At 42.2% G+C, this 27755-nt stretch overlaps 1 protein-coding gene across 4 annotated transcripts in view; it reads left to right on the forward strand.

Annotated features, from left to right (window-relative positions):
- The window catches only part of SMOC1 (SPARC related modular calcium binding 1), a 96983-nt gene that overhangs the window by 23185 nt on the left and 46043 nt on the right, over positions 1-27755 (forward strand). For all 4 annotated transcript variants that reach the window (XM_044436292.1, XM_044436290.1, XM_044436289.1 and 1 more), the window contains exons 2-5: positions 3637-3808; positions 8228-8340; positions 16785-16884; positions 18629-18676. In XM_044436292.1, the coding sequence (XP_044292227.1) occupies positions 3637-3808; positions 8228-8340; positions 16785-16884; positions 18629-18676 (433 nt within the window). The remainder of the gene's footprint in view (positions 1-3636; positions 3809-8227; positions 8341-16784; positions 16885-18628; positions 18677-27755) is intronic.

Consider the following 27755-nt stretch of genomic DNA (forward strand, 5'->3'; position numbering starts at 1 on the left):
CAGTTCTCTGTAAATATCGTACACGGAAATACAGCAAGGCTGTGATTCTGCTTCAGCTGTGTTTGTGCTGTTTTGCCACGCTGACCCTGCTAGTCTCTCCAGTCTCACAGCTGTGCTAGAATTGGCATAATTCCTGGGTGTTTTGTGTGGCAAACCACACACACATGCACAGACTCTATCACCTGAACTGATTGTCTGGATGTACCTCAAAGCTGAAGCTAGAAGGAAACTTGTCATCACTGAATGACAGCAGGAGAGTACTCACCTGACAGAAATATTGGATTGCAGAATAACTGTTCCATAATGAACTTTCCAAAAGAAAATGTTTTGGCTCCACCATCCTGCCTTGAGGTCCTAGATTATGCTCCCATTCAATGCATGGCACAAAGCATTTGATCTTTTATTTATTTATTTAAAACTTTTCTATACCATCCCATACTTAGATGTCTCAGCATGGTTTACAGCAAATTAATCCTAAAAATAGTAATAAGAATAACAGTTGCCCAGCATCCAATGTTAAAATATAAACCCACTAAGTAAAACAAGTTAACAGTTAAAATACTGGGAGAATAAAAAGGGTTTTGTCTGTTGCTGAAAAGCAAGAAGTGTTGGCGCCAGGCGGACCTCTCTGGGGAGCATGTTTCACAATCAGGGTGACACCGCAGAGAAGGCCCTTCTCCAGGTTATCACCCTCCTAATCTCTTTAAAGGAGGGCTCCCAAAGAAGGACCTCTGCCTCAGATCTCAAGGGGCTGGAGGGCATATAGGGAAGAAGGCACTCCTTCAGGTATCCAGGACCCAAGCCATTTAGGGCTTTATAGGTCATCACTAGCACCTTAAATCTTTAATCTTATACCTCTGTTCTGGGATTGTAGGTGAAGTTGAACATTACGTAGCTCTTTTCATTCGACCAAACAGAGATTTTATGAATCCATAGTGCCTACAACATTTCAATATTTAGATAGCATGTACCCCATGAAGATCTGCATTATTTATACAGTATAGAAATAATTCTTGCTTATGTATATACTGATTGTGTCAACATCTCATGCCATTTTCACTTTGAAAAGCACCAAAAGAAAATATGTGAATGCTAATAAAGGTTTATAGTATATTTTCAAAGGAGGAGTGTGGCAATAAAAGAATATATTTTGATGTGTGCTTTGATACATACATCAGAAAAGGCATATTGTTGATTTCTTGGTACCTGGTCATTTGGCAGATAGGGGCTCAGTTCTTTATCTGCACATTAAAAAGAATGCTAAATTATCTTATCCATGGGATACAACAGCAGCAAGTAAAATAATTTTGTTTCTGCAGTTCCACACAATGTTATGTGGGCATTTTAAAAGTCCGAATGGAGCACCTTTGCTTTTCTACCTCTCACTTCCTCTTCTCTGCATGACTAATGATCGCCCAAATTTGTTCCTCTGCAGTGGCAAAGCTTTTGGGGTACTGATCACAATTTCACAAAGGCTTGCATAAATTGTTCAGTTGTCAGTTATGGAAGTGTGCAGATGGGAGACAAGAATGGGTGACCACCAAACAACTTTTCCTTTGTGGGGACAGAGCCTTCCCAGGCCAAATTCTAAAAGTGGTTCCAGCTGCTGAGCAGCTGCAAGCAATCTGCTTTTTCTCACAGGCTTGAAAAGTTCTTTAATCACTGTTTGTTGTTTTTGTCAGCAGTGGTGCTGAGGTGTGGAGAGATAGAGCAGATGCATTTGGTTGGCAAATTTAGCTTCATTCGGACCTCTCTTATCTCACCTCTGCCATCTTCCCAGGTCAGAGGAGGGTGAAATTAGTCTGGGAAGTGGCTATAAACATGCACCTGTGTAAATGCTTCTTCCTCTAGCCAGCACACAAGGATTTGTGCATTTAAAATAGAAATGGACTATTGAGAAATCTCATCATCTAGGCTTGTTATCAGGAAAGAGATACTACATTGCATGGTGGTCAGAAAGCACAAACCCTGTTCTCTTTCTTTGCCTGATTAAAATCATAGGATAGAGGAATGGCAACCTTCATGTATTTCCTTTTCCTTGTTTTGCAGCCTGCCTTGAGTGGAAAGCCTGACTTCTGAAGCAGGGTCCCTCCTCTGCCTGTGAGGCCCCCTGCACAATTTAAAACCCAGGGCAAGATCTGCCCTCTAAAATCCGAGTCCAGAAAAGAGGCCTAGCACTGTCCTTTAACTGCTTGTATCCACCTGTTCCGCAGAACATCTGCTTTCGCTCCCTCCTTAGGATTCCCATCCTTGAAATAAAATGTTCCTGACACTTGAGGGTGACCCCATAAGGGGTGCAGCTCTCCTGTTCTGCATATAAGTTCTCTGCCTCCAAACATGATATTGGAGTGGCAGACACAATTTAACTTTCCACTGTTATATCCAGAAATTAGAAAATAATTTATACATTGAGTAGGTAACTCAAGAAAGCATGTCAGGTCCCACATGTGATAATAGCAGCAGCAGCAGCAGGAGGGCGGGGTGTCAAGGAATTAAGTATGTAGCAAAGGCTCTGCAATAAGCTATAAATATACTATGCTGTTATCAGTATTTAGAACTGCCTTTTGTGAGCTGGATATTTGTCTAAATGAACCAGAAAGTCTCTGCATATACTCTTAATCTAGCAACAGATAACCTGTACTACTTTAAATAGCAACTACAAAACGATCTAACCTTTCCCAATGGCATGTGCAGGCCTGTTTATAGGGAGTTTATAGGGAGGGAGAATGTGGCAAATGAATTTGAGTGTGTTTGCTTAGGCTGCAAACTTTAAGACCAACTGTGGCAACAAGAGCAAATGCAAAATCATAGTCTAAATGGAGCAAGAGTGGGCCACAGAAGTCTTCTGTCAACTTTTGTTTGTAGAGTATTTCTCCAATGGAGTTTCTTGGCATACAGAATAACTGGATTTTAATTCTGGGAAGCATATTCATTATGAAACTGAGAAAAGTAGAAAAAGGATGTTTGGGTTGACTTGCACGTTTCTGAATGTTAATAACTGGGCCAGCTGGCCTGGAACGTTGGACATTGCTCGTAGCAGCTTTACACTTGGAGAGCAAATAACAGATTTCAGGGAATGGTTGCACAAATGCAATTACAACAGTGACTCAGTTTTTCTCTGTAAGACTTGTGGTTCTTCAGTTGCTCTGCTCTGAGGACCATTCTAACATACCTTTGTTTGGTCCCTGGAAAAAGTGATAGGGTAACTGAAGGACATGCTCCCTTTCCTGGGGATTTGCTTTTAGAACTGGCCCTTTCTGGGTATGTACATGAAGTGTATATTAGTGCTGGGGCGGGCAATCTGTAGGCCAAAACATCTGGAGGGCTGCATCTCCCATTAGCCCCAGCCAGCATGGTGGCTAATGGTGAGGCATGGTGGACTTTGGAAGGCAAAACATTTGAAGGACCATAAGCTACTCACTCTTTGTGCCTGCTGGAGTGCCCACTGCCATCCAGTGGTTGCCCGGGGACCCAGAATTCTTGATGAGCTTTTAGGAAAGTAGGAGGGAGGATCTAATATGCAAACACAGACATGGTAGAAAACATAGCAAACAAAATGCATTGACATTTACCATGCTTCTTCAAAAATGTATAGTCAGTTTAAAGAACCCAAATGCATTTTTCTTCCCATTTCAGTTTTTAATAAGCGACCGTGACAGAGATCCACAGTGCAACCTCCACTGCTCCAGGTCCCCCACCAAGCCCCTCTGTGCCTCAGATGGCAGGACATACGAGTCAATGTGCGATTATCAGAGAGCCAAGTGCAGGGATGCCAGCCTGAGTGTAGCTCATCGGGGCAGATGCAAAGGTAAGGCAATGAAAGACGGAACTTTTGCGTTGGAATGGGAGTCTCTTGATGCACAGGCACCTTCTTGCAAAGGACGAAATCATTACCTTGGTATCAGTAATTTCTGCCTGAGAAATTATTGGGGTGGGGGGATGATTCTAAGCCGCTTTAGATAGGACAGTCTTACAACTTCTAGCATGCACCACCAGTAGGATTTTCTTCTGTCTAAAAGTGCACAGGATTGTACCCTGAACATCTTTGAAGTGGAGAAAATTGGCAGGCAACGAAGGAACTAAGCAGTGATCTGTAAGTGTGTTTTTGTTTGATTTGGACTTGTAACATTAAAAGCATCTTGTTTGTTTTTCTTAGTCTATCACTCCCATAGAAATCCTTGTTGTTGTTTTTTAATTTTATTTTCTCAACATAAATAAGTACATGAGGAATATGAAGCAACACAAACTAAAATAAACAAAGCAAACTACAATGAACAAAATTGCCAAGGAACTTCTAAACAAATACAGCCTATACATTCAAACCCCCTCCCAAAGAGGTCCTGACACAGGGAATTCAAATACCATTTGTGAAAACACCCTTGTGCTGTTCTACTTCTAATTAGAAGCAGTGGTGAAGTATTTTTGGGGAAGTTTGAGTAAGCAAAAGGAAGTAAACAATACCTTGCTGGGGAGCCTTTGGATGAGTGGGCTACGGTTTGTGTGCATGTCTGAGTGAGGGCTGAACTAGACGCACAGCATGGGACTGCATATGGCATGCGAGGCTTCCTCCACCTGCATCCTCCCTCTTCTAGGTAGCTAGGAGAGGACAATGTGAAGCAGGGGCCGGTGGGGACCGGATCCTTCCGGGCCAGCATCTCTGCATCAGGAGCGCCCTCTCTCGCACTGGGGTCTCAATAACGTTTGCCCTCAGGATCCTTCCCTGATACTCCTAGTATTGCCCTAGAAGAAGGCTGTGCATCTGCTGCGTCTCTGATTTTTGAGTATCTTTCCTGTGCCCCAAGCTATGATGTGAATAGGAAATATTGGATGTTGTTAATATACTTTCTGGGGTAGGAGGAATTAAAAGCATTTTAAATGTTGTTAGTTGTGAAGTCGTGTCCGACCCATCGTAACCCCATGGACAACATTCCTCCAGGTCTTCCTGTCCTCCACCATCCCCCGAAGTCTACCCAAGCTCACACCAACTGCTTCAGTGACTCCATCTAGCCACCTCATCCTCTGCCGTCCCCTTCTTCTTTTGCCATCTATTGTTCCCAGCATTAGACTCTTCTCCAGGGAGTCCTTCCTTCTCATTAGGTGGCCAAAGTATTTGAGTTTCATCTTCAGGATCTGGCCTTCTAAAGAGCAGTCAGGGTTGATCTCCTCTGGGACTGACCGGTTTGATCGCCTTGCAGTCCAAGGGACTCGCAGGAGTCTCCACCAGCACCACACTTCAAAAGCCTCAATCCTTTGGCACTCAGCCTTCCTTATGGTCCAGCTTTCACAGCCACACATTGCAACTGGGAAAACCATAGCCTTGACTATACACACTTTTGTTGGCAGGGTGATGTCTCTGCTTTTTAGTATGCTATCTAGATTTGCCATAGCTTTCCTCCCCAGGAGCAAGCGTCTTTTAATTTCTTGGCTGCAGTCCCCATCTGTGGTGATCTTGGAGCCCAGGGAAATAAAATCTGTCACTACCTCCATTTCTTCCCCATCTATTTGCCAGGAAGTGAGAGGGCCGAATGCCATGATCTTAGTTTTCTTAATGTTGTGTTTCAAGCCAAATTTAGTGCTCTCCTCCTTCACCCACATCAAGAGGCCCCTAAGTTCTCTTCACTTTCTGCCATGGGAGTGGCATCATCTGCATATCTGAGGTTGTTGATATTTCTCCCCGCAATCTTAATTCCAGCTGGTGATTCATCTAGCCCCGCCTTTCTCATGATGTGCTCTGCATATAAGTTAAATAGGCAGGGTGACAGTATACAGCCTTGCCGAACTCCTTTCTCAATTTTGAACCAATCAGTGGTTCTGTACCGAGTACTCACTGTTTCTTCTTGACCCTCATATATGTTTCTCAAGAGACAAATAAGATGGACAGCTACTCCCATCTCTTTAAGAACTTGCCACAGTTTGTTGTGATCCACACAATAAAGATGCCTAAATAGAGATCTGGTATACACCTACTTGGACCCTATGAGCACCTACAGAGGTCCTTCTCCATAGCCACCTTTAAAGAAGTAAGGAAGGTGGCTACAAGGGAAAGGACCTTCTCAGCCGTGGTGCTCCAACTATGGAACAGCTCCTCAGGGAGGTGCACCTGGCACTAACCCTGTATACATTTCGGCACCAAGTTAAAACCTCCTTATTCTCCCATCATTTTAATTGAGTAGGATATTCTGATTTTACACTGGTTTTTGTTTATTTGATGATTGATGCTGTGGTGTAGTTATTAGAATTGTATGGTGCATTCTTCTTTTTCTGTTTAATTGGTTTTGATTATATTTGAACTTGTATGATTATTGTGTTATTGATATGCTATGCTTTGTTTTATTGTTTGGACTGATTGTACACTGTTCTGAGAGTTTTTACTGTAGAATGGTATATGGAAGTTTTAAATAAATAATAAAATAAATAAAAATAATGTTACATAATAATATAATCGCAAGCAGTCCTTCAAGATTTAGCTGGCACCAGTCATCAGCATTGCTTTAAAATCTAATTAAAGCACTACAAGTATACACTTTAGACACATAATTATGATGGGGAATCAATGGCTTCCAAATGTGCTTTTATTAGTAAGTCAGAGATTTGAGAATCACTATATTTTCCTTGGTGTTAAATATGGCTAAATATGGCTACATGGAATCTTCCGTGGTTCCTTAGAAACTAGGGTTGGATCTGGACATGGTCATACTTGGAATAGTCCTCTTAAAATCAATGGGACAAGTTAGCCATCATTAACCACTTAACTTTGTCCTAGCAAGACTAAATCTGAATTCAAAGCTATGTTTCTAAGGAAACTAGGTAGTATGACTAACTTAAGTCCCACTGATTTCAGTACATCTATTCTGGTTATGACTAAGTCTAGATACAACTCATAATTCTATAATTTTTCTCCTGTTTAAAGACTCCCTTGCTAATCTTTAATGTTTTCTAAATAAGAACTTTCCTTCCCCTGAAATTAGGTTCCTATGATTGTTGATCAGCAGCCAAAGAAGGTTTCGCATGAGTGAGCTTTCAATCATGCAACATCCTGTCTGAAATGGTGTAGTCTTGGGTGTGATGTTAACACATTAAATTTCAGACTCTGTAGTTAGGCTTTCAGTTTCACCGCCTTCAGTGGCACTTCCAAATAAGTGAACTGTCAGATCCACCTCAGCTGCTTCCTTTTATTAAAGATCTCTTTCCAAAAAGGTTTTGTAAGATGACCCGGCATAACGGGACCATATGAAACCCACATCCTGCCCCTCAACTTGAGGATGCTGCTGTTGATCTTTTCAACAACGGTACAGGATGCGGAAGCCTTTCGAACCAGTCTTGGGCCTTCTGGGATGGAATATTAAACAGATATTTCTTAGGAGGGACAGTTCATTTTGCCTGATTAGCTAAAATGGAAAGGCAGGCTGGCCTAGAGTAGATTGTAATGCAGTACTTTAAACACAACCTGAAGAATATATCTAGCAGTTAAGTTCTCCTGAGGAAAGTGAAGCAGAATGCTCCAGAAGTAGGCCGAGAAGGTATAAGTCTGAGTCCATAGGCTGTCATCTTCAACATGGTTGGAACATGCTCCTGATCAAGCAAGACTTTTAATATATTGGACCAGGGGTCCTCAAACTTTTTCATTAGGGGGCCAGTTGAAAGGATGCTGTGGCGGGTGCAGGCCAGTGAGGCGGGGGTGCCCGTGGGCACGGGCTGGTGAGCGGCGGGCGCGTGTGCACGTGGCAAGGTGGTGGTGGGCGTGCACGCGGCGAGTCCAGAACCTCTGAGGCGGGCCAGATAAATGGGCATGGTGGGCCGGATCCAGCCCACAGGCCATAGTTTGAAGACCCATGAATTAGACCTTTTTCAATCACAATCTCACAAATGACAATAACAGGAAGCCCCACGCTGCCACACATTTATTGTGGCATTAGCTTTTATGAGCTCAAACTGACTTTGTCAGACTTATGTGGTAATCCTCAACTGTACAAAAGTGAGAAAAAACTCCCCCATAATAAGAGTCGATTTTAGCAAGTCTTAAGGTTCAGAGAAATTTTATTTTTATCAGTGGTAGTTGCCAGCTACCAGGGTAGTTATCTGTATATACAGGCAATGTAGAACAGCAAAGAAGCAGTTTATGAGGCTTCTCTTTGGATAGGCTCACAATGGAATGTTGCAGCCTTGGTTATTGCATTGTGTTGCTTGCCTGTGTTTGAGTTCCAAGTGGATTTTGTTCCCCTCACAGATGCTGGTCAGAGCAAATGCAGGTTAGAAAGGGCTCAAGCTCTGGATCAAGCAAAGAAGCCACAAGAAGCAGTCTTCATTCCAGAGTGCAGCGAGGATGGCTCATTCACCCAAGTAAGATTTTATCTTGCAGCTCATTTCTTTTCCCATGCACACATTTCCTGGAAAATAGTCAGAAGTGATGGTACAAGCTGAAAAAGTACAATTAAACACCGTGCACACAGTGCTGTGGAGTGTGCAGTCCGTGTGGTACAAAGCCCCTTTCCAAAGTTCAGACTGCTGCATTCGGCTGCATTCCTTCCTGGGAAGGGGTAACATCGTCCCCGTCTATGTACCGGTAATTTCTTGTTTAGATCATTGCAATGCCCTGTAGCTGGAGCTTCCTCTGGGGACCACTTGGATTCTTCAACCAGTGCAAAATACAGCAGCTTGCTGGGACTGCTCAAATGGAAACTCTCTCACCACTTCTTAGCATCTGGCCTTGTTTCTCAGCATAATTCAAAGTACTGGCTTTTTTGCTTATAATGCCCCAAATATTTTCAGACCAGGGTCCCTGAAGGACTGTCTTCTCCTGTAGGAACTTGCCTGGGCACCAAGGTTAGCCTTCAAGTTGTCGGATAAAATGCAGCCCAGCAATTATCAGGATGGGGTGAGCACAGGCCATGTGCAGCACAACACGTGGGGTGGCCGGTGGGCTGAGCTGGGCTACTTGTTGCCCATGTGGGGAGGAACCTTGGCACTGTATAATAATCTACTAACACAAATGAGGGAGTGGAACTTCTTTGGGGCACGAGCCAGAGGCTGTACATGAATAAAGCTCTGAGCAGAGTGCCCTGGGATTTTGTTCAGCCTCTTCGAGATGCTTGTATTGGCTTCAATCCTCTCGGAAAGAACTTCGGGGTATTTTACCTAACAAAGGGCTTGTTCCAATTCTACCATTTGTTAAAGGCAATGTTGAGAGGGGACAAGCTCTGTCATTCCCTCAGCTGAGATGTGTGGCGCTGTTCAGTGCCAGGTCAAAAACTTTATTTGCCTGGACCTTCGAGGAGTTTTGGTTTGCTTATGTTGATTTATGCTGCTTTGTGCAATCTGTAGAACTTTTTACTGTATGTTCTGCTTGTTCTTTTATTCTCTAACCTGTTCTGAAAACTTAGGCTTGAAGGGCAGCTAAAAATAATTTTTAAAGGAACAGAAATCAAACTAAATCAAGAAGATTCTATATCTTGTAATATGAATTGAATAGATGGCATACTAATCTCCATGGCTTTTCTGCATGAGGTATTTACTGGGCGCTTGTGAACATATTTGCTTGATATACATAACTGCTTGATATCTTCTTTCTCCCAAGGTCTCTCCCATGTTTTCCAGCCATTTTTGTGACTTTTAAAGAGCTAAGATAGTGCAGTATTTTTCCTGGATGACACTGTTGTTCACCGCAAAGGCTTGGTGTAAAGTTTAATTTCTGCTGCTTTACACCACAGTGTTGCCTCTGAGCTTTGGCTATTGAGTGGCATAGAAATTAAACGAGCAAACATACAAATAACTAAATTGCAAAATACAAAAAGACAGAGGAAAACAATTGGGAAAAGACCTTGCATAAAAGGATCTTCTTCTTCCCACAAAGAAAATGGAAGAAGCAGCCTTGGTAAAGTAGTGGGTTAAATGCCTCATACAGAGAAGCCCCTGTCTGCACAGTTTTCTCTGAAGCAAAGACCAGGGCATGTTCTGTTCAGAGCTTCATAGTCAATGGAAAAAAAAGCTATGCATCCCTGTCCAGCATGTTTCTTCTTCCACTCCACTAACCTGGTGCATTGGGATTCCGCCTTTTCTGCTTAAAACCTACAAGCTCTTCCTGAGACTACCACTAATTCTGGTCCTTTACAAAGCACTTTTTATTTAAGCATGGGGGTGGGGCAGAATATGCAGTACACATTCTCTACCTTTGCTTCTAGATATAAGGATAGATGTAGTAGTCACCATGAATATAATCTTTCAGGGGGAAAGGCATTGCTTTATGTGGGTGAGAGGCATTTCTTTCATGCTTTACAAATGATGTTCGACAGTGTATTTGTGAGCTTAACAAGCTATACAATACTTGGTTTAAAAACTTCCAAAACCATGGTAAATCTGAAAATGCTTTGATATCTTTTCTCTCTTCCCTTGCTCATTCCACTTTACCTTCTGATTTCTTGCTGGGTAGGAAGCATCTCTCTGCTTCCTCATAATAAGAAAAAATGTGAAACCCTTAAACCAGTTTTCTGGAATCTATCCCATAACCTTTGTTCCATAGATCCTTTGGAACATTTATTTCATCTTCCACTGGAAAACTTGAAGGGACCTCAGAGAGCATCTAGTCACACTGCCTGCTAATGCAGGAAATCTCTTGTTAGAGCACCCTAAAAAGGGACTATGCAGCTTCTCCCTAAAAAACCTCTAGCAATGGAAAGTCTGGCACCTTCCAGAACAGCATGTCCCACAGTTGAACAGCTGACGGCATCAGGAAGTTGTTCCTAATATTTAATCTAGACCCTTTCCCTTGCCATTTAACCCTTTCCTTTCCTTAGTGTTCAGAACAGTAGAATATTTTTAAGCACATGTATGCTCCTGAAGTCTGAAAAGGCAAGGATAGTGGAAAAGGCAAAATAACAGATGAGTGCTTTCTCCATCTTGATCGCAAGTGGTTATGCTTAATTTTGTCTTATCAGAAGACTGTGGATTATATTGACACAGAATGCTTTTTATCATTTGTTTCGTATTTATAACAAGTAATATAGAAAGCAATAATGTTTTGCAACATCTGTTGGTCCACATTTATTGAAGTGCGGCAGATGTGTGAGGAACCTGAGAATTTTTCTACTTCAATGGAACAGCCAGCTAGAACTGAGATATACAGAACATTATTTTAGCCATATGTTAGTAATCTTGGCATTTAAATCTCTTCCACTGAAATCAGTGGGATTCATTTGATATGCAGGTGATGTGATGCACATAATGCAGTACTCCAAAGACAGACAAAATGACCACCAACAGAGCATCCAGTTTATAGATTTAAGATTTTAAAAATGATGTTTTAAAATAAGTTTTAAAGTTCTTTAAAAATTCATCGCTTGAACAGATTTTAAAATACTAAACATTTCAGTATAAAACTCTAGCTGCAATCATAAGTAGGAGTATGTTACAAAACAAAAGCAGAGCCAGGACCAGTGAGGAATGAGGCCCAACATGGTAACATGGATTAATATTGTTTCCTCTATATTCCACAGCCAGTCATGCTGCATTAATAAAGATCATGGCACATTTCATCTCCTTTTATACTCTGATACAGGTTTCATCTGATCGATATGTATTGCCTTGCCTCCTTTCCTGTTCCTGTTTGGAAGCTTTGTTCAGGTGCTAGCACAGAGATCGTCACTGCAGTAACCACTGTGACAACATCTTTCTCCTCCTCCTCCTAGACCAGGGTCTAGCATGTGCTTTGTTACATGGCATGTCAGCCCAAGTGCTCCTTATATCTTTTTTCCCAACTGGATTTAAAAGTCTGACTTTGTCTGGATCACAGTTCAGCTTTGTTAGTCTTTCTTCCAGACCTGAATTGTACTTCACCAGCTGAAATACTGGACACTAGGATGCACTTTCATTTGTGGCACAGGCATTTTTAAATAACGTTTGCCTGCTCCGAGAAGAACCACAAAAAACTGAATTATGAATCTTCAGCTTTGGAAATGAAAACTATTAGCTGATAATCCCTTGTACTAGCAATGAATATATATGGGTGTAGCCATTTTTGAGACATGCAGTGTGTTTTTTTTTAAATGTGTTTTCCACTGAATTGAGGTGGCTTAGTATTTTTATGGTATAAGGGCCATGTGAAAAAGCTTCCTGCTGAGAAAGCTGCCTACATTGTGTGAAAATTTACTACAGAATGCAGTTAGAAATGGCAGTATGAAACTATTGGAAGAAAGTTTTAACACATTCTGAAAAACTATTAGCTATGATTCAGAGCCCAGTGTAACTATAAAGCCCAAGTTTTGCCATGTTCATTTCTTAAGTACAATTTTATTTTTTCTGAGATAAATGTAGCCTAGTCTGTGTTGTAGAAAAGCAAAACAGCAACCTCTGTTACATATGAGGATGTGATTCTGACTTAGAATCTACTTTAAATATTCTAAATTATTCCCTTTTTTCAAGCAGTTATGCTTCAAGTGGTGAAAGTTTAGTATTGTGAAATCTATTTTAGATATCACTTATGCACAGTGACCTATTTTTTTAAAGTAAGGCTGGATCTTTTCCATGTGTGTATCAGCATGTTTACATTCATGGGCACATGTGACTCTCTTGCTATAGCAGTAGCCCTGTCGGGCATTCTTTAGCCACAGTGTCCCCCAAAGACTGACAATGTTTTTTCTTCTGGTGGAAAATGTTTTCTTGAAAGCAAAATCAGTGTTTTTCTTTCCATCCTCACTAACCCTCTTGTTGAAAAAGCCAGGAGAGATGTTTGTCTTTCATTTCTTATCTGCCACTGTATACAATTCTTTATCAGAAACACTACATGAGCAGGCATCCATGTGCCTTTGGAACATTAGTGCTTTTTCAAAAAAAAAAAAAAGTTTTTTGTTTTGTTTGCAGAAAAACTGGCAAGTTCTAGCCTGCTAGTCCATGATCAAGCATTTTTAGCAATTCCCTAAAAGGAAAGTAACTGCTGTATATCCTGCCATTCTTATATGGGAGTAAGTACAGTAAAATTAGCCAACCATAATGCCAATATGTATTGCCTCCTTCCTTAGATAACTCAGAGGACCCACTCAAAGGGTTCACTAACTAGGACTAGAAGGACACAGAGAAAAGTTCTGTTTGGCAGCCCTTTCCCTTTGGGGACTCACCAAAGGGTTGGTAAATTAAGCTACATTTAAGATAATTGAGGGCTGGATTTTTATTCCTCCTAATGGAATTTTATTTTGGTACTTCGTATTATTCAATATAAACATTTTGGATGGAGCAAGTTGTGTGTTTTAAAGACAGCCCCCTGTCTTCTCCCAAAGGCTGAGGGGTTGACTGTTGCTGAGTTATGCGCCCTCATGCTTCTGTATCCTATATTTTATGCTGTTTACATAGGGATCCTACATAGCTGTTGCTTTCAGTGTATGGAGGGAGATTGTATACAATTGCACATGTTACTTCTGTTTTTGGCCTCCAGCTGTTCACTTAAATTTTGGTGAAGCACTTAGGTTTGTTTCAACCTGTTCAAGTGTGGTGCTGTCAAGTAACAACAACAAAAATGACAATGATGACGATGATGGATTTTGTAGCAGTCTTTTGAGACTGTAGTCTTATCAAGGCAGTACAGTATATAAAACAGTAAATTCAATAGCAACCAATCATAAAACCATCTTGTAGTTAAACACTTTGAAAATACAGTGCAGTTCAATGCAACACAGTTTAAATATGTAGGCATGTTTTTAAGGTTCTCTTAAAAAGTGATGTAGAATGAGGCAGCCCTATAAATCTTGGGAGGGTATACTATAGAGAAGACCCTCTCTTTGCAGAGGAGGGCAGGGCATGTTCCAATAGAGAAAAGCTTAGGGACTCAAGGTTCAATTTGGATGCCAGGAAGTACTTCCTGATAGTTAGGACCCCGGAGATATGGAGTGGGCTTCCACAAGAGGTGGTTGAAGCCCCAATGGTGAGGGTGTTCAAGGATAGGCTGGACATACACATGGTGGTCATGTCATGAGTGGAGCCGGCTGGAGCTGGGATAAGACTGGATGGTCTGGGAAGCCCCTTCTATGTTTCTATGTGATCTTTCATCTCGATCAATCTTACTGTTAGGCTAGTGAATCAGCAAAGATCAGCGACATGGCACCTACAAGGGCAGCAGTATCTGCCAAGTTTTCTAACAATACTCTCCAGGCCCTTTCCCGGGGGTGCCACATGATCACATTGACTAGTCCTTTAGTGGCTAGCAAGGCTGGTCTTTTTTGAGCTAACTTGAGGTTTTGAGCCTTCTTCAAAGAGTGCCTCATGTGCAATGGGCTCCATCTTCTGGAGAAGGAAAAGTATAAGGCAAGGGCTAGCAGAGTTTGAGCTGTGCCCAGTGCCAGGGAAGAAGCATAGGGATAGCTTTCTTTACCCCATGAGTCCGGGTCAGCAGCATGTGGAGCCAAATTAATAATCCAGACAGGTTCCCTCATTTTCCACACATAACACAATTCTCTGTTTTAACTTCTCTAGAAGATGGACTGGAAACAGTTCACTCCTTGATTTGATTTGCTTCTGTCAAGTTATAATGGACGATCCAGTCAGCTTGTTAAAGTGTTTGTGCAGTCCTTTGAAACCATATTCTGGCATCTTCAGCAAGGAACTGAACAGACCCCAACAAAGGCTCCATTCTCCCAGAGGAGCATGCCAGTGGCTACAGTTTTAATGTTTTCATATTCTAATGATTTTTATGAGTGTAGGAATTTATTTAAGGGCCCAGTGTCTGAAGTGTTGGTTTTTGTTCTATTTCACACACAGTAATTGATGTGTATGACATGGTGGATGCGGGTGGAGAGAAAGGATGTATATCATTTCTAATTAATGTGGGAAATGGTGAGAGAGCAGTTCTGTTGTGCAAATCTTTCCTGCTATTTTGGGGGTTGTGCAGGAAGCTTTGCTGTTGTGTCCTCATCCAGCATGGATTGAAAAGAGAATAACTTCCCATGGGATGGAAAAGTTGGGGTTGGCTTGCTGCATGAAAATGAGTATGAAAACCTTGGTAGTTACTAGGGAGCATAATGATTCAGAGTGCAATCCCATGGTGGTGGCTGGTTTTTGCTCTTCACCTCTCCATGTTTAATGGTGTGTCAAGGAGGCCCTTTAAGTATCATCAGCCCTGAGCCAGCAAGATCAACCGTGCCACTGGAGCCAAGGGTGCTTCTCTATTGCAGCGGCACATGAGCCACGAGAGGCTGGCTTGCATAGCTCCCCTGCTTTCTGTGCTCCAAGACTTCTGGGCACTTGCCTTCCTCTCCTCTCCTCTCCTCTCCTCTCCTCTCCTCTCCTCTCCTCAGATCTGCCCCATCAGTTGTGACCTGTTTATGCCACAAGTGGCTCTAACCAGGTTGGGATTCGGAAACCCTGCGGTGTGTCTCCCTCTCTCCAGCTGGCCACAAGAAGCAGTTGACCTTCCCACCCAGTTCTGGCATCATCACTCTTCTTCCTTTTCTTTCCATTTACAGTCATTATTTCTTCTTTGTTTGAGCTGGTACCTTTGCCTTGCTGATGGTCTGAGCTGAAACTATTACTTTGCATGCACTTATTTGGAAGCGAGTTCTGTCAGCAGCAAGGAGGCGTGCGGAACTGCTTTTTCCAAAGTGGGGTGTTGACTATGTGGTCTGCATGAGGTCAGCTATGCTACTACTTTTTTCCACCAAAACACCCTTCTCTTGACTTAAAAAAAAGAAAGAAAAGGAGGTAAAGCCAAGATTGGTCTAAAATGGCTCTTATTTTTCTGGCTGTAGCCGAAAGTTTTTCCCCTGTTTAAAATACTGGATAACAAAACCTTTCTTTCACTGCTTCATAAGCACCTTGCTGTAAAAGAAGCCAGTTTATGATATTACTGGTATCGGTTGTGTATGACATCACTGAGAAGTTCTGTATTGTATTTAAATCATCTGAATGCTAAGCAATACTTGGAAATTGCTGTGTAATTGAATATCTATTGCTGGCTCTGTGTTACTTGAATCATCCTTTGTAGTGAGAAGGCAAACATTTTGAATTGTTAATTTTGAAAAACAAGTACTTCAAGCATTACCAATGTATCCTCTGATCTAATAGGAATGATGCTGCCCTCACACGCAGCATCTTGTCTCCTTGGATTTACAAAGACCCTGGCTTGCACTCAATGGAATGCGATGCAAAGTTCTTAGTGGAACCTCCAGAAACAGGAAGGACAGAGTTAGTGGGACTGGAAAATGAGTTCTGCATTAATGGTATAATCCAAGACTGTAGCACATGAAATAATGGGGTTATGTGACAGAAGGCAGTTTTTGGTTGACTTTTGGCAAGACTTCCTATCAGTCAGGCAACGGGACCAAATACCTATTGTGGGTTCTCTTTCACTGGAGTTGTTCAGGCACTGGTCAGCCATCTGTTAGGGATGCTTAAAACTGGATTCCTTTACTGAACAGGGCCTAAATGGCCTCTTCCAACTGTATGGTTAGTGTATACAAATAGAAGGTTGTAAATACAGTGGTGCTATGAGAAAGGGTGGGATAATTATTGCTTTGGCTAGAGTTGGTATAACCAAAGTGCCCTTTTCTTGAAACAATATTCAGTATTTAACTTGTCTCTGTTTTTATATATTGGCTAGATGGGGGAGCATAATAAGCCATAGTATTCAAATGTATGAAATGTATATATTTCCTCTTTCCCTTGGAAATATTTATTCCGATAACTGCATAATAGACATATTGATATAAAAGCTTGTGCTCACTTTCAGCTGTTGGACAAGTGCTGATAGTTCTGTGGTCGGATACTGGGGAACAAGCATAGTAAGCTCTTCTTTTTCCTCCAAACAGGTGCAGTGTCATACTTATACTGGATATTGCTGGTGTGTCACTTTGGATGGCAAACCCATTAGTGGTTCTTCAGTACAGAATAAAACTCCTGTATGTTCAGGTACTGAGGGCGGAGAAAAATTTATTGCTTGCTTGAATGCTGACATAAGTGGGAACAAGGTGTTAATTCCAAAACCTGGAGTCCATTCATACATACAGCTTAAACATTTCTCTGTGGTCAGAGATTTTGAACTGTGTTTAAATCTGGCCATGTTCGCACCATCTCATAGCCAGATCAATTTTCACTGCTGCTTGAGTGCTGCCCTGCATTTGCTGCTCAATTTCATTATATGCTGCGGTTAGTTCAGGTGGAACCAATAGAAAATAGTACTGCACGATAAATTTGTTCCACATTTGGCCAGGGCCCATTTTTTTGTGCAGGGTAGGAATCGGGTTATATTCATTGGTCATGGTGCTTCCAGCATGTGTTAAGTAGAATTAGGCTAACAGGAGCAGTGACTTTGATTCAGTGGCATGTAGCTCAACAGCTCTTTGACTGTCAACCTGGAAAAAACTATTTTAATATCAAAATAGCCAGACCATTCTCCCCAGATGCTGCTTCCATTCCCCATCCTTCTAGTCAATCTGAAATACAATGAAAAATAAAATGCATTTGCTTGGAAGAGCTGGTTGGAATGTTGACCTTCTGTTGTTTCTAAGTGAGTTTCGGTCATCTTGTTGTATGTTAATTTCTCCCCTCTAGCACAAGTAGAACAGGGATCCTCCCTCCTCCCCCATTGCTCCATCTGCCCTACGTGTGAAGTACTGTAGGGTGTCACAAGCCAGGGTTCCTCCTTCATGTATTCAAAAACCACAGACCATTTTTCCTCACAAAGCTTCTTTATTGACCAAAAAGCACAAAACATCCAGAATGAATCTCTGAGCATGCACAGAATGGTTTGTTGAACCCAATCTAGTAATACCTCCAGAAACTCTCCTTATGAGCATGCCTGAGCCCCGTCCCATTGGGAGGAGCCTTCTGAAAGTAAGCACGCCTCCTTTGCACATACCAATCACCTAACTGGACTGCCCTTCTCCGTTGGTGATGCATCATGGGGTCAGGAACCATACTCGCCTTGTCTAAGTCTGAAAAACTCTCCTGTTCCAACTCTTCTCCCACCAGATGTATATCTTGATTATTCCCAGAGACTGCTGGCCCACCTGGGGAATCTGGTCTTGAGATAAGTGTCTCCTCTTCTCTTATCTCAGTATTTCAGCTTGGCCTATATTTCCACGCTCCCTAGTTCTGCTTCACATCCCATTTCCTCTGCAGCCCAGCAGGCAGCCCATGAGAACGTACACCCAAAGCAGCCATCTTTCTCACTCCCATCATTGGGTTCCATAGAGGGAGGTTGTGTAGCCTGGACAGAGGACAGCTGCCAGTTCCTCCCCTTACCTTGCAGTCTGTATGCCTCCCTCACATTTGTTCCAGGCATTTGTATCTGGCCATGCAGCATCAAGTCCTAGTACCACACTTCTGTCTGGCCATGCAGTTTGTGATACCATCAGAACCACACTGGTTGCCTTCTAGAACCCCTGGTTTCTCTCTAATGTCTCTTTATCATTACTAAGCTCATATGTTTTGCTTGGATGTAGCAAAATAACTGTCCCAGCAGAGCAGACAGGTGAATTGGGAATAGGTTTAGGGACCAGGTGAGTGTGTGGGAGCCCTTGTCTACAAGTTGTTTCGAGGCACGGTATTTGTCGCTTTCCTGCAGAATGATCAAACATTGAAATGAAACCTGTGAATGCTTTGCTTATGCAGTCTCTTAAGTGGCATGTCTGTTTGTTCTCTTCTCTTTAAGGTTCAGTAACTGACAGGCCACTAGGACAGGGTAATTCTGGTAGAAAAGGTGAGTGGAGTTCTGTGCTCTAATCAAGTTGTGTGGGACTGTTACTTAAGGATTCCCATTTGTCTTTCTTGAAACATGTTGGGTCTTCCCATAGTGACAAAACCATTATTATATCCCAAAGGTTGCATTGTGTCAAGTTTTGATTCATAAGTATATGAAAGATTACATGGGGGAAAGATTACATCGGGTAATAGGGCATACAATCAGTGGCTGGAGGATGGCCCCTGTGAATCGTGTTAATCCTGAGAACTCCTGGTACAGTCCAAACATGAAAGAATGAAAGGTCTGCTAGGTAAACATGTTGCCCCAGCAATGCATTTCCAAGTGGGAGATTTTCAAGCATACTGTATGTTGGTCTAACATAATTTATTTCTGAAGTCCATGACATCACCATGTAAGTATTTTGATTGTTTTTCTTGAATTCAGCAAAGAATGTTACATTTCTCATGAACAACAACTGGCAGAAGAATTTTTAAAAATACTTCTACCCTAACATTTTGTTCTATGTCAGTTCACCAGATCCTCACCATGGTTTATTACTTAATATCACAAACTTAAGAAATGCCCAGGCTTTGAAAATGGGGAGGATCAGAAAATGAATTATATGTGTAGTTTTGTATTTTATGTTTCATATTTAAGCTGTGGGGAATTGTGGAAGATCTTGCATATTACTGTTTTCTTCTTTTTTCCTCAGATGTAAAATCTAGTTAGATTGTTGCATTCTATAAATTTTTTTACATATTCTTTTTAAGCCTATCTTTTAGGAGACAAGGACCCAGTGATAAGACATGTCAGCTTTTGCAATAGCAGCTGCCAAAATAAGGACAATGAATCAGAAGATCCTAAATTGATTAGTGGAGATATAGATGGGTAATTTTACTGGTTTTGTTGTAATACTTACATTTTAATGCTCTTCCTCTGAAATTAAGGATTATAGTGTTGAGCAACCATGTTTTCTCTTGGATTTTTTAAATATGCTACCTAATCAAAAGTAACTTCTCATGTATTATTATGGCCTATATCTTATAAATTTAGATTAATGCTTCTACCCGGTGTTTCCATCTTTCTAGAATGCTTGTGCGGTAAACAATAAACTATTTTTAACTAAATAGGGAATAGGGTTACCTAACTGAAATAAATGAAGATGGGTCCCAATGGCTGGAAGTCGGTTAGCTGGGTTTGCAAGTCACAAGAGGCCATGGTGAATTTTTATTATTGGTGGTCTGTTGCATCCTCAGAACCCAGTTGTGCTGTTCCAGTCAGTGGTACATTTGCTTTCCCCAAACCATGAAGAGATTCAGTGGTTTGTCCTAAGGTTTCTGTGCTTCACTTCAGCATCTTGTGACATCCATATCAGGGAGCTCCATTTTACTGTCGGTGGTGAGGAAACACTGTAGAGGTTCACAGAAAGAGCAGCAGTGAATCCAACACAGCCAGTTCCTGCTACCCACGGTCCCCTAGTAACACACATGGTCATCACTCCCTTTGGTTCCGTTGGCTAAGTGATATGCCCCTCACCCTAATATACTCTCTGAAACATGGAGGAAATGGGTGACTGTTGAAGGGAGGAGGGGGAATTAGAGCAAAAGTGTTCATTCAACTTTTTAAAAACCTTTTGGAACTGGCTGCAAAATATTAGAGATGCAGGGGCAATTCAGGGGAAGGGAGAGGGAGAACACACCTTAAGACATCAGCAGACTGCCTGGAAGAGGCAAATGATGTCACTAGGGAATAATACAGTGCAGAAGAGGATTTTGCTCACCAGGGCTGCTGGGATGCAGAAGGGAGTGGGAGGACCAAGCAGGGGCATGGAAACGCCTTGCTCCTTGCTCCATGGTGACAAAGCAGCATTACTTGCCATGATGTGTGAACCCATCCATTCTGTATGCCTATAGTTTATCCATGTTGACCATGATCTGTAATGGCTTATTGGGAGTTTCCATGTCTAGGGGTTTAATCCCAGGAACAATCCGGTTGGTCTGTAATGGGAAAAAGGAGTTTGGACAAGGTGATACGTTGGTGTGATCCAGCAGGACAACTTTTCATAGGCTTTCTAATTTCAAGCCCAGGCCAGCTGCTTCATTGCTTTCAGCCCCAACAGTTCAGACTTGTGGAATGGGGCTTGCCAAGATCATCTATGCTAGTGCACAGCATTGATTGACAGGCTGTTTGTATCCAGCAAGAACTACTGGAACAGGCAGCTGTAGTGATCAGCAAGCACAGGACTAGCATTTTGTGAAGGGTGACGGAGGGGGAAGCAGGTCTGGAGATGTAATTCTCTCCCCCTCCCACCCGCTCCCAGCTTCCCTCACAGCTCTTCCAATAAAGGCTGTTGCTCCATCACACGTGAGACACACAGCAGATCCTGTGTTAGCTCAACTTCTGGAATTTTCCCTTGGCAAAATGCATGTTAGAAATGCATGTAGCATAAAGGTGGGAGAGTCTTTGGGCCCTTTTCCTGATCTGCCATAATTTGTTTGCAACTGCATGTGTAATCGCAAGGCTAGTCTCTCGATTCAGGGAGAGGCTTGAGAACTGAGAAAGGCATTGACTTGCTTAAGGAGGAAAAAACAACGTGGGGCTTAAGCTTTTTGATTTGTTAATTCTTCTGTGTAAGAATTCAACTTACTGTAGAAAGAATCCATCTTTATTTCCATATGTACTTTTCCAGGCTAATTACTGGACTAACTGCACATTTGCCTCGTTTCATAGCTGCTGTTGTGGATCTTGCTCAAGTGACAAGAAACGTATGCTTTCTATGCTGAATCCTCTGCCATTTTGCAATTTCCCTTGTAAAGCAAAGCATAGTTAAGCTGCCTCTTCAGCAGAATTTGTTCAACCCTTTGATTTGGCATCCATCACCTTGGAAGTGAGAACAACAATTGGGGTTTATAGAACCTCTTGCTCATTCATCTGCAGTCTTGGATTAACCACTTATGACCTTTAATCCTTCTCATATGTGGTTGATGCAAAGCAGAACAGCTCAGCTCTTTCCTGCCATGTGCTGAATGGTGAATTGACTGACGCTTGACAGTATTTTTATGTCTGTCTCCATCCTTTTGGCACTGCCCTTTCATTGAACTTTCTCATTTGTTTGCCGTGCTATCAGTCCTGAAAGTAAATGGTCAGAGTTTCCTTTTAAACATCCCCACTGTTTGGCAAACTACCTTTCTCCCCTTGCCCACTTAGGAAAGTGAGTGCATACTTCAGCCTTAACCACAAAGGGTTGTATGAAGAGCCAGTTTCAAGGTTGCATACTTAGCATGTTGTGACTTAGACCTTCCATGGGCTTGTACAAAATTCTTTGCCTTACGAAGTTAGGGGACTGACTGAGAGTCCCCTAACCAGCACCAACACTTCATAAGCCCAGCAAAATAGTCCTCTGTAGTTCTCTTCTGAAGGTTATTGGTAACATGGACCTTTGTTTCCAGATAAATCAGTCAAATTTTAAATGTGCTGAAATATCCATGGTGATTCTGTGGGTTAGAAACTGTGTAAATGTCTGCTCTTGATTTCACCCTGAGGGGAGGACCTATTTTGAACTTTCAGTTTGTTTTGAATATTTGCGTAGTAATCAGTGCCTTCTCATTTCAGTTCTTCCATTGCCTATCAAACAATTCAGTCACAATACCTCCAGTTATGACTCAAGACCACCTTTTTGACAGCTCACTGTGATTTGTTCTCTGCCTTATCTGGATTTTGGGCCATCTTTTAATGTGTTGCTTCACTCCTTCTTACCTTTTTGGTTGCTTCTACTCTGACAGTGTTTCTTCTTTGACCATAGATAATTATACCCCATTCTTGGGGCTTTGCCTCCAGAAAGTATGATAATTTCAGTTCAGTTCATAAATACCCAGAAGTTGCTCTGTTTGAAATCCTGAATGTGAGCACATTTTTTGGAAGAAAAGTAAATTCTTGAATATGCAATTGAGTTTGGAAGATGAGAAAAGACGTACACTTAAAAGTGTGTGTTTTGCAGAAGGAAGGAAGGAAGGAAGGAAGGAAGGAAGGAAGGAAGGGAAAGAAAAAGAAAGAAAGAAAGAAAGAAAGAAAGAAAGAAAGAAAGAAAGAAAGAAAAGCACTTTCATGCTTTAGTCAATGTTGGAAGTGAGACCTTTTGAAAAACATGAATAGGCACACACACCATTCAAAATGGGCACTTTTCCTGTTTGAGAATTGCAACAGGTCACAGATCCAAATGGGAGGGTGGTGAACTGAGCTTCAGAGTAGAGTTTGGAGAATCTCAGTGAGCTCAAGCACCCCTGGTTCTCCTGTCCTTGCTCTATCAGCATTTGCTATTTGGATTTTGACTTTTTCTGCTCCAAATAGTAAGTCTAATATATTTAAAACAAAATCAGTAGCCCTCTGGGGTTTTTGGTTTTTTTGGGGGGAGGTCAGTAGACCGTGTCCCCTCACCCCATTTGTGTGAAGAGTGTCATTCTGAGTCTGTTAGAAGGTTAGCTCATGTTCCTTTTAGATAGAATATTTGTGCATAGTTCAATTAGGAGTTGTCAGTGCATATACAGATTTGATTTTTTTTATTTTGGAGATGTGAAGGGGAAACAGGTGCATGCCTCAGGCGCTGTTAACTTGGCAAGAATCGAATAATCCACCTTTCTGATGGTTAGCAAATTCCAAAAGTTCTGGAGCCCATGGATAATCCTTTTGTCTGCATCTGGAAAGTCTTTTCACAAAGAAAATTATTAAACTGAAATGTGATCATTCTTTCTCCAGTGGGATATCAGTGCCAGCATAAGATCACCCATTTTGCTTTGGGTTAAATAAACTGACCAGAAGTCTTAAAGTGAAATGGTAAGCAGTCTCAAGAGTTCATGCATTTGGTCTCACATCGTCTTGCCTAAAAGAACTTATTCTGTGGATAAACATTAGCCTTTCAGGTACAACAGGACTCTTACCAAGTAGTCCTGCTCTACCTTTCTGCTAACCTATCTCATGGAATGAGTCCTCCTAGACAAGAAGAAATGCTGCTAAATGTATGGACTCGTGGTCTGTTACTGGTGTGCATACTCCTTCAGCAAAGTCCTGAGAATTCTGTTCTGAGAGGGAAAAGTCACAGTGGCCCTAATGCACACACAGTGGGTTTTTGGAACAAAGGAATGTGCAGAGTTTATATCTGGGAAAGGAACCTCCTGTGAAATACATGAATTTTTGTGTCACACCTGTCCCTCATAGTTCATTAAATCTTGTAGGGAGTGGATGACTGTCTGGGAGGTTATAAAATCCAAATGGGAGGAGTGCCCCCAGGCTTCTTTAAAGGAAGACTCAGGGAGAGCCAGATGGCTATAAGCAAATATCAAGTGATAAATATGCCCTTCCTGGGCAAGGTGCTTGACTGGGTGATATGACAGGCATTCTTGGATGAAACTGATTGCCTAGATCCATTTTAGTCATGGTTTGGCACAGATATTGCTTTGGTTGCTTGGGAAGATAACCTTTACCAGGAGACAGGCTGTGGGAATGGAACCCTATGGATTCTTCTGGAGCTCTCTGTGGCTTCTAATATTATCAGCACATATTTGAATGGAGGTTTCCAGGTAGAAATGTTAGGGGATTTCAATTTGAGCCCGTGGTATTTCTGTTCTGAAATTCTACAAGATTCTACGTGGTCCTCCATACTATTTAACATCCACATGAAATCACTGTGTTAGAGGCCAGTCAGAGATACTGAGTGCACCCAGTTCTATCTTACGCTTTCTACAGATTCAGCTTGAGGGAGTTGACATGCTCAGTCTTGATAGTTGAGGGTCAGTAGATTGAAGCTCAGTACAGATAAGATGGAGGTACAGTTAGTGGGTTGTTTGTTTCTTTGGGTCCCTGCTCTTCTAGAAGGGGTTGATGGGTTTACCTGTTTAGGGATGCTGCCCCTAAAGGATCATGTTTGTAGCACTGGGGAACTTCTAGATCCAACTTTGTCATTAGAAGCACGAATGTCATCTGTGCACACCATGTGCTTTACCAGCTTAGACTAGTTTCGTGTCCCCATTTAGTTTCTTGTTATGTGTTTTATGCAGCATGACCCCAGAAGATGGCATGGAAACCTCAGTTGGTTCAAAATATGGTGGCCTCTGTGATACTAACAGGAATTGCACATTACTATATTATGCCATCTTTGCTGGCTTTCAGTTTGTTTCTGGACCCAATCCAAAGTGCCAGTGATAACCTGTGAAATACAGACAAGCCCTACACTAGTCATCAGAGACCATGTTCCAACCTGTGGCAGTGCCTACTCAGGAGGAGGCCTGTTAGTAGCTTTCCAGTTATGGAATACCCTCCCCAGAGAAGTTCACCTGGCACCTGTTTTGTTATTTTGTTGCCAGGCAAAGACCTTTTTCTCCTCTCTGACCTTTTAATCCTTTCTATTTGTTTCATTGTTTAGCCCTGTATTTTTAGGATTCCATCCCATGTTTTAGCCTTTGTTGCTTTCAGATGTTTTCTACTTTTAATTGATAATTTAATTGATTATACTCATTTAAGACAAATGCTAAAAGTGCGAGTGGTCCAAACTTAAGATTCTAAAGAGGTACCCGGATAGCCATTAACAAAGATTTCTCTGTTCTCTTAATTTCTTCAGAAGAGGACCAGGAGAAGAAAGGCACCAGTTGCGTCCTGCCTTTCTAGGGTAGCTGTGGACAAGTACTGTAAGAGAAGGCCAAAAGAATTCAGTACTCTGGGTTGGTTTTTAGTAATGTGCTTGCTTAAATACAAATCTGACTTCTTAAAATCAAAAACATTTCTTAAGTAATATTAGCAAAAGAGTTTTGTTCTAGCTAAAGGAAAGGGCCTTTTAGTTTTACATTTTTGACCAAGGTAGTGTTGACTAGATAGGAAATTGCATAAATCAATCTGTGGAAATCCCTTGAATGCATTAAAGGTATATCCTGTGGACATTTAGACAGAGAAAAACCCTACAGCTCGTAGCATTCTCCAATCAGCCAGGGAAATCTGGGAATTGTAAGACTTTTTGTCTAGGCATATATGGATTGTTCTCAAAACTCACTCTGTGTGTGTGTGTGTGTGTGTGTGTGTGAGAGAGAGAGAGAGAGAGAGGGGGGAGGGGGGAGAGAGAGAGAGAGAGAGCGCGCGCGCGCACACACACAAGTTTGCTCTGGCTAAAGTAGTACCCATCTGTAACTGGCAGCTTTACCAAACCAACGAATTATGTTTACTAACCATTAATTTCATCAAAAAGAACAACTGGTATTCACCAGCTCCCTTTATTTTGTTCTTCCTGAAATCGTTACAAAATTGACATGACATTGTTTCTGATGTTCCATGTCTTTCCATTGATTTATTTTCTTCTTCACTGTGTCCTGCTATTAGTTGTTGTTGTTTTAAATAAATAGCCTTTCCTGTGGATTTATTGAACAGATTGAGTTAGATTGATACCTGTGAACCCGACTGTTGCTTGGTATTGCATCTGTCCCATTTTGCTCGTTTTCCATCCAGAAGCAAAACCTCTGTGGAAAGAGAGCCCAGCCCAGCGCTTTGTTGGGTGTGCGAGCGAGCGAGCGCCAGCGTGCGTGCTCTTTTCAGCCAGCCACTCCCCCCCCCCCTTTATTTCAGCCATTTCCATTTTATCCTCCCTCCTCACATGCGATTCAGACGTATTGATGAGGTGTCCATTCTCTTCTCTGAGGAAATGAAAAGGCATATTGTAAGCCCCCGAATTCAGTCTGGTTGTCAGCCAGAAATTAGTTCTCCAAAGGAGCGGTGGGGGAGGAGAGGACTGAGAAGAGCAGTAACTTGTGCCGTATTTTTGCCTAGGCTTGCCGCACATGGCTGGGGATGTGAAGGGGGTATTATGGCTCCTAAGCTCGCAGGTGTCAGGAGGAAGGCAGATTGTGTGTCTGGGAGGAATTAGGCAAAAAATGCGGAGTATTTATTTAATCCTCCGGAGCAGCCTTTTCCCCCTCTTCTGTTTTTCTTTTTGTGTTGAACAGGCTGCTTTACGGGGGGCACGTGTGGTAATTAACGCATGCCGCTGTAGGGCTTTGGCCATATGGTTGAATTTCAAATGGCCATTGATCTGGGGGCTTGCGGCCCCCTCCCATTTTGAAGATGTGAGGCAGGTTTTATGGAGAGACTTTACTTGCGAGAGAGACTGTCGGGCTGAGGGGAGAGTAGCTGCAAGGCACCGGGTGCGCTCTTAGGAGCCTTTTACGGCATGCGACTCCCGAACACTCGCATTAAACATAAGAACATGTTTTTGTTTTTAAGAAGAGGTATTAATTATGGGCCCTGCCCTAATAAGCAGATCGGTCTCGAGTACATGAAGCAGTGCCTGCTTTCCCCCACGATCAACTCGTTCACCGCCATTTTCAGGGAGAAAGGGGGAACCTGCATCTCTCCACTGAGTGCCCAAACACCTCCAGTGCAGTGCAGTGCAGTCCTCTCCTTTCAGTGTGGCATGTTGTATATGTAGTCCCCAGTGAAGTTGCATGGATGCCTGCTAGCCTGAGCCTCTCATGCAGAAGAGCAATGGCAAGGAGCTGAATGTGCATGTGAAGTGCTAGTCTGATTGTGGGAGAAGCCTCCTAAGGCCCTCTGGAGTTAAATGGGTTTTAAGGCAGGGGTGGCAAACCTCTGGCCCAGGAACCAAATCCAGCCTTCTGCATTCCCCAGCTGGTCCTTCCACCAACCACTAATCATTTGCTGATTTTTCCAACTTCTTTGCCATTTTGTCCCCATTCTAGAAAACTGAAATGCCTTCCTAAGACGAACTGACTTATTGAATTATTCTTCAGGCTTAAGAAGTTTAAGCTACTGTATGTTGGTATTTTTGTCCCCACCTGTTTTTCCCAGCTCTCTCTGCTTTTGGAGAGCCCATGTGGTCCCTGAGAGCTTCTCTGAAATGGATTTGGTCCTTGAATTGAAAGAGGTTTGTCACTACTGCTTACTAACTTCTTCCTCCCTGGAGGTTAACTAAGTTTGAAAGTTAGCTCAGGAGAACTAGTTTGCTGGAGAAACAAGACAGACACTATCTAGTGTAAGTGAACACTCCTTGGGAGAAGAAGATAGTACTAATGATGGCAGGTCCCCTCTTATATCCTCTTGTGCT

Source organism: Varanus komodoensis, unplaced genomic scaffold (genome assembly GCF_004798865.1).
Source record: "Varanus komodoensis strain SLA01 unplaced genomic scaffold, ASM479886v1 scaffold3, whole genome shotgun sequence".
In the NCBI taxonomy this organism is placed as follows: Eukaryota; Metazoa; Chordata; class Lepidosauria; order Squamata; family Varanidae; genus Varanus; species Varanus komodoensis.